This window comes from Prionailurus viverrinus, unplaced genomic scaffold (genome assembly GCF_022837055.1).
Source record: "Prionailurus viverrinus isolate Anna unplaced genomic scaffold, UM_Priviv_1.0 scaffold_50, whole genome shotgun sequence".
Taxonomy (NCBI): domain Eukaryota; kingdom Metazoa; phylum Chordata; class Mammalia; order Carnivora; family Felidae; genus Prionailurus; species Prionailurus viverrinus.
Window position 1 is genome coordinate 830,524 of NW_025927613.1, and position 7,398 is coordinate 837,921.

General features: G+C 52.9%; 1 protein-coding gene across 1 annotated transcript; it reads left to right on the forward strand.

Moving 5' to 3' along the window:
* Positions 1–405: 405 nt before the first annotated feature.
* Positions 406–6,886, forward strand: TCHH (trichohyalin). Its single transcript, XM_047847926.1, has 3 exons — positions 406–543; positions 1,278–3,332; positions 3,396–6,886. The coding sequence occupies exons 1-3, from the start codon at positions 406–408 to the stop codon at positions 5,892–5,894; spliced, it is 4,692 nt and encodes a 1,563-aa protein (XP_047703882.1). The 3' UTR covers positions 5,895–6,886.
* Positions 6,887–7,398: the final 512 nt, after the last annotated feature.

A 7,398-nucleotide genomic window follows, 5' to 3' on the forward strand; every position in this document is an offset into this window, starting at 1 on the left:
AGCCCAGGTTGAAAATAACTACTGTTAGGACACCTGGGTGGTTCAGTCAGTTAAGCATCTGACTCTTGATTTTGGCTCTGGTCATAATCTCAGGTTGGTGAGATCGAGTCCCATGTAGGGCTCTGTGCTGACAGTGTGGAACCTGTTTGGGGTTCTCTCTCTCCCTCTCTCTGTGCCCCTCCCTCACTTTCGGTTCTCTCTCTCTCTTTCTCTCTCTCTCTCTCTCTCTCTCTCTCAAAATCAAAAGAAAGAAATAAAAGAAAAGAAAATAAATTACTGTTGTAAATTTAGGGCTCTGACTGAAACAGCATGGATGAAACCTCCCCGAGATGGGAAACCGAGTTTTAATTCTGAATCCTACTTTATTCTTCTAGATTTACTTGAACTTGAAGGAAGGGGAAAAAAATGTCTCCACTTCTGAAAAGCATCTTGGATATCACTGAAATTTTCAATCAATATGCCTTACATGATTGTGATGGGGCAGCACTAAGCAAGAAAGACCTGAAGAACCTCCTTGAAAGGGAATTTGGAGATGTCCTTCGGGTAAGAAATAACAAGAAAAGGAAATCTATTGATTTAGAGTTATAAAATTTCTTCTCAGGAGAGATCATAGCAAAGAATGGTGACTTTGTATCCATTTTATACCATCACAGCTCTACACTACAGTCTTCATCTCTGAGTCTGAAGGCACTTAACAGGCATTGTAGTCTGAGTACTTAAAGAAGTTGCTAACAAGTATTTATTTCATGTACTTGATGGCAACGTCAATGTGAATGAACATTGGAAATTATCACCAAAGATGTCAGATCAAACTAAATTTGAAAGGAATTTAAATTTACTTCCAAAGTTTAATAATTAAAATCAGTGTCTTCTCTAGTAAAATGGTGTTAACATAAACGTTTTGTTCTGTTTACAAACATGGGATAAAAATCTATCAAGGGTACTATTTCAGACATAAATGGCTGCTGTAAAACTTCAAAATTTTTCGTTGTTATTTCTCTCTTGAGGATGAGTTCATATTCACCCAGCTAAAAAGAACTTGAGTTCTTTTGATCATTAAATTACAAGTTACAAAAATTTCCAACAAATGTATGCTTTAAAATGAAGTGTTCACATTTTACGTAGCGACAAGACTTCAAACACACTGGATGTTTTTCCAATTGCTTTCAATGTCTTCTGAGTGTCAGCATATCACAAAATATTCATTGTGTGTATGACTTAAAGTTTACTATTTGTAAATAGTACATTGTAAAATTTTTGTTTTCATTTTTTCATAGAGGCCACATGACCCTGAGACAGTAGATCTGATCCTGGAACTTCTGGATCGCGACTGTAACGGGCTCGTCGATTTCAATGAATTCCTCCTGTTCGTTTTCAAGGTGGCTCAAGCTTGTTATTACGCTCTCAGCCAGGTTTCCGGGCTGGATGAGAAGGGGGTCAGGTGTGAGGGAAAGGAGAACCCGTTACAAGATCCCAGGCAAGAAGACCAGAGATTTGAGCCCCGGGACAGACAACTGGAAGAACACAGGCAGAAAAGGCAGGAACTGGAGAGGCAGCTCGCAGAGGAAGACAAGCAGCGGCTGCAGAGGCGACAACCGGAAGAGCGCCTGGAGGAGGAAGAGCGCCTGGAGGAGGAAGAGCAGCTGAAGAGGCGCAAGGGTCGGGAGCCTGAGGAATTTCCTGACCGAAAGCAAAGGCAAGAGAGGCGGGAGCAGCGCGAGCTCCGGGAAGAAGAGGAGCAGTTGCAAAGGCAGAAGCGGGAGCAGGAGGAGCCGCGGTTGCAGCAGGAGCTGAGGCGCGAGAAGCAGGACAGACGCGAGCAGACAGAAAGGCGCGAGCAGCAGCTGAGGCGCGGGGAGCCGCGCTTAGAGCAGGAGCTGAGGCGTGAGCAAGAGAGGCGCGAGCAGCAGGAGAGACGCGAGCAGGAACTGAGGCGCGAGCAGAGGCTGAGGCGCGAGGAGCAGGAGAGACGCGAGCAGATAGAGAGGCGCGAGCAGCAGCTTAGGCGCGGGGAGCCGCGCTTAGAGCAGGAGCTAAGGCGCGAGCAAGAGAGGCGCGAGCAGCAGGAGAGACGCGAGCAGGAGCTGAGGAGCGAGGAGTTGCTCTTTGAACAGGAGCTGAGGCGCGAACAGAAGAGGCGTGAGCAGGAGCTGAGACGCGAGCAGAGGCTGAGGCTTGAGGAGCCGCGCTTAGAGCAGGAGCTGAGGCGCGAGCAGGAGAGACGCGAGCAAGAGCTGAGGCGCGAGGAGTTGCTCTTTGAACAGGAGCTGAGGCGCGAGCAGGAGCTGAGACGCGAGCAGGAGCTGAGACGCGAGCAGGAGAGACGCGAACAAGAGCTGAGGCGCGAGGAGTTGCCCTTTGAACAGGAGCTGAGGCGCGAGCAGGAGAGGCGCGAGCAGGAGCTGAGACGCGAGCAGCGGCTGAGGCGCGAGGAGCCGCGCTTGGAGCAGGAACTCAGGCGCGAGCAGGAGCTCAGGCGCGAGGAGCCGCGCTTGGAGCAGGAGCTCAGGCTCGAGCAAGAGCTCAGGCGCGAGGAGACGCGCTTGAAGCAGGAACTCAGGCGCGAGCAGGCGGAGAGGCGTGAGCAGGAGGAGAGGCGCGAGCAGGAGCTCAGGCGCGAGCAGGAGCTCAGGCGCGAGGAGCCCCGCGTGGAGCAGGAGCTCAGGCGCGAGCAAGAGCTCAGGCGCGAGCAGGAGCTGAGGCGCGAGCAGGAGCTGAGGCGCGAGGAGCCGCGCTTGGAGCAGGAGCTGAGGCGCGAGCAGCGGCTGAGGCGAGAGGAGACGCGCTTGGAGCAGGAGCTCAGGCGCGAGCGAGAGCTCAGGCGCGAGCGAGAGCTCAGGCGCGAGCAGGAGCTGAGGCGCGAGCAGGAGGAGAGGCTCGAGGAGCCGCGCTTGGAGCAGGAGCTGAGGCGCGAGCAGCGGCTGAGGCGAGAGGAGCCGCGCTTGGAGCAGGAGCTGAGGCGCGAGCAGGAGGAGAGGCGCGAGCAGGAGGAGAGGCGCGAGCAGGAGCTGAGGCGAGAGGAGCCGCGCTTGGAGCAGGAGCTGAGGCGCGAGCAGCAGGACAGACGCGAGCAGGAGCTGAGGCGGGAGCAGGAGGAGAGGCTCCAGCAGGAGCTGAGGCACGAGCAGCAGCCTGCTGAGGAGGAGGTGGAGGCCCGTGAGCGGGGCAAGAGCCGCACCTCAAGGTGGCAGTGGCAGCTAGAAAGCGAGGCCGACGCCCGTCAGAGCAAGGTCTACTCCAGGCCCCGCAGGCAGGAGCAGCAGAGGCAACGCCAGGAACGCGAAGAGAAGAGGCAGCGCCTGGAGCTCGAGCGGCAACTGCGGGAGGAGGACGCCGAGTGGCCAAGCCGGTCCGGGTCCCTCCGGGAAGAGTGCGAGCAGCGGCTGCTCCGAGAGGAGCAGGCACGCCTGCAGGAGGAGGAAGAGCAGCGCCGAGACTTCAAATGGCAGTGGCAGGCGGAGGAAGAGAGCGAGAGGCGCCGCCAGAGGTTCTCCGCCCGGCCCCAGTTGCGGGAGCAGCAGGAGAGGCAGCTGAGGGCGGAGGAACTGCAGGATGGGGAACTGCTGCGTGAGGAGGAAGAGCAGCGCCGCCAACGACTCGAGAGGGAGCGGGAGCAGCAGATCCTCGAGGAGGAGAAGCAGCTCCGATTGGAGCAGAGCCTCCAAGAGGATCAGGAGAGGAAGCTACGCCGGGAGGAGCAGCGCCGTGACCAAAAATGGAGGTGGCAACCGGAAGAGGAAAGCCAGAGACGCCGCCACACAGTCTACGCCACGCCAACTCAACGAGAGCCGCTGAGGGAGGAAGAGCAGCTGCAGCGAGAGGAACTCAAGACGAGGAGGCGCCAGGAGCTGGAGAGACAATATCGGGAGGAAGAGCCGCTGAGGGAGGAAGAGCAGCTGCTAAGAGATCGGAGGCGCCAGCAGCGCGGCAGGCAGTATCTGGAAGAGGAAGAGCTGCAGCGCCTGGACAGAAAGAGGCAATTCCAGGATGAGGATCAGAGCCGCGATCTGAAATGGCAGTGGCAACCAGAAAAAGAAAATGAAGTTCGTAATCACAGGGTTTACTCCAAACGCAAAGTGAACGAAGAAAGGATCCGGCAATTCGAAGATTCCCAGGTTCAAGACAGACCATTCCGGCAGAATCGGTGGCTCCTGCAGGATGAACGGGATGAGGAGAGAGCGCGAGAGAAAGAGAGGACCCGGCAGCAGCGCGACATGCAATTCCCAGCTGAGGAACTGCTGGAGCGAGAAGAGCAAAAGGAAGCCAAAAGGCGAGACAGGAAGTTCGGCGAGGAGGAACAGCAGCAGCGCCGCCGGGAACGTGAGCAACAGCTTCGCCAGGAGCGCGACAGAAGGTTCCGTGAGGAGGAACAGCTCCTGCAGGAAAGGGAAGAACAGCTGCGCCGCCGGGAACGCGACAGAAAGTTCCGCGAGGAGGAACAGCTCCTGCAGGAAAGGGAAGAACAGCTGCGCCGCCGGGAGCGCGACAGAAAGTTCCGCGAGGAGGAACAGCTCCTGCAGGAAAGGGAAGAACAGCTGCGCCGCCGGGAGCGCGACAGAAAGTTCCGCGAGGAGGAGTTGCTGCGCCACCAGGAGCGCGACAGAAAGTTCCGCGAGGAGGAAGAGCTGCGCCGCCAGGAGCGCGACAGAAAGTTCCGTGAGGAAGAACAGCTCCTGCAGGAAAGGGAAGAACAGCTGCGCCGCCAGGAGCGCGACAGAAAGTTCCGCGAGGAGGAATTGATGCGCCGCCAGGAGCGCGACAGAAAGTTCCGTGAGGAGGAACAGTTCCTGCAGGAAAGGGAACAGCTGCGTCGCCAGGAGCGCGACAGAAAGTTCCGCGAGGAGGAAGAGCTGCGCCGCCAGGAGCGCGACAGAAAGTTCCGTGAGGAAGAACAGCTCCTGCAGGAAAGGGAAGAACAGCTGCGCCGCCAAGAGCGCGACAGAAAGTTCCGCGAGGAGGAAGAGCTGCGCCGCCAGGAGCGCAACAGAAAGTTCCGTGAGGAAGAACAGCTCCTGCAGGAAAGGGAAGAACAGCTGCGCCGCCAAGAGCGCGACAGAAAGTTCCGCGAGGAGGAAGAGCTGCGCCGCGAGGAGGAAGAGCTGCGCCGCCAGGAGCGCAACAGAAAGTTCCGTGAGGAAGAACAGCTCCTGCAGGAAAGGGAAGAACAGCTACGCCGCCAAGAGCGCGACAGAAAGTTCCGCGAGGAGGAATTGCTGCGTCGCCAGGAGCGCGACACAAAGTTCCGTGAAGAGGAACCGTTCCCACAGGAAAGGGAACAGCTGCGTCGCCAGGAGCGCGACAGAAAGTTCCGTGAGGAGGAACAGCTCCTGCAGGAAAGGGAAGAAGAGCTGCGCCTCCAGGAGCGCGACAGAAAGTTCCTCGAGGAGGAAGACTTGCGCCGCCAGGAACGCGACAGAAAGTTCCGGGAGGGGGAACAGAGGCTGCGCCGCCGCCGAGGACTAGATGGTACCCTCTCTCAGGAGGAGCAACTGAAGGGTGCTGAACAAGAGCAAGAGCAGAGCGTCCAGCAGGAGAGAGAAGAAAAGCGACACCGACAGGAGCAGGACAGGCAGTTCCTCGAGGAAGAAGAGCAACTGCCACGCGAAGTGCAGGAAGAGCTGAGGCGCCGGCAGGAGCGAGGCCAGCAGTACCGCGTGGAGGAGCAGTTTGCCAGGGAGAAGAGGCGCCGTCAGGAACAAGAACTGCGGCAAGAAGAGCAAAGACGCCGCCAGCGGGAGGAGGAACGAAGGCACCGCGGGCAAGTCTGGGAAGACGGAGACAGGGGCCGTCGGCAGACTCTGGAGCCAGGCAAGAGTCAGTTTGCCAGTGTCCCGGTGCGCTCCAGCCCTCTCTATGAATATATCCAAGAGCAAAGATCTCAGTACCGCCCTTAAGAGATGCTGCCAATATCCTGACACCTGCCAAAGCTTCCAGCAAAGGAAAAAGAAACACTGGATACCAAATGACTCAAATGTTTCTGGTTGTGGGAGAACTCTCTGATGTTCCAAAATCTTTTTTTTCCAAAATCTTAAACTACACTCATTTCATGTACCTTGTACTCTTGCCTTTTATTCTTCCTCAAGTAGTTCTTTACTGCAGGGTGTCTTTGCTCTTTGGTGCAGATGTGGTGTGCAATTTTTAAAAATCTAAATCATTTAATTTGTTTAAGGAGTTTTGTTTCGGGAACGTTTATTGCTTTCAAATAACAAGAATAACAATGATTTCAGATTCAAAAGAATTGGGTCTGTTTTTTTCAATGGTTGGTTCATCTTATGGAGAGTTTAGATATTTTTTATGTTCCAGTTGGCATTTTTTTCTTGAGCCTAAATTACACTAATATTTACCTCCAAATAGACTCTCATTTTTTGGCATAATTAACACAGATTCTGCAAGGGGGCTGAATTTTTACAAGCCTTGAATACCGAAGGGCAGGGGAGGAGGAGGGAGTGACTTCTACAGAAAAATTCCCTGTGAAATCAGCCCCTAACTGGAAGAAATCTGAAAATTTAGCTTCAAAACCTAGAATTTGAATTTGATTTTTTTCATACTTGATAAGCACTTAAAATCTCCTGAGCCAAAAGCAAGGTATTTCCCAAAAAACTCCAGAGCTCAAAATTTAAAACTGTCTACTGTAGTCTGTAGTGTTCAGTTCTTTTCCCCCAATCTTTGATGAATTTGAGAATATTCCTACCTTTGTTCATTTTAACTGAGAGAGAACCTGCTCAAGATCCTATAAACATCTATTTCACTCTAGAGTCAAAAGGAGATCAAAGCATTTTCGGGGAAGGAAAGGGAAAAAATTGTGAACAGAAGGGCAAGTTCCCAGAAGCCCTTAGATGAGACCCATCAGCTCACAATCCTTTGAGACCTATTGATACTACCTTGGAGACATTCTTGTTGAAATGATTGGACTGTGTAAAAAATAAATGTTTGGCAAACAATTATTTTCGTCTGTTTTGATTATGCATCAAATCATGACATCTATTGGTCTGTAACTGATATAAGTTCCCACTAAGAAGTATTTGGCTACTATTATCCATGTCTAAATAGGAAAAAGGGAGGAGAAAAACTATTTTCCCCAACCATTTTTCCCTATTAGGTTGAACCCTATGTTATTTCCATCCCCAAGCTATACAGTTCTCTTTCCAAAGGCTTTTATTGTTGACCCCACAGCTTTCGGTGTCCTTTCTTGCAGTGACTCACTGGTCATGACATTATTATTTGTATAATGTCATGGACTAGTGTTTGTTAATATTTCCTTCTAAGGCTACAGCAGCTTCTTGGTTTCTGATGTCTGATAAGCCAATAGTAACAAATGGCCTGAAAGTCCAGCTCAGTTTATAGAAATTGTAGATGACCTGTTGATTTAAGCAACATAATCCATGAGGTGACTTAGAA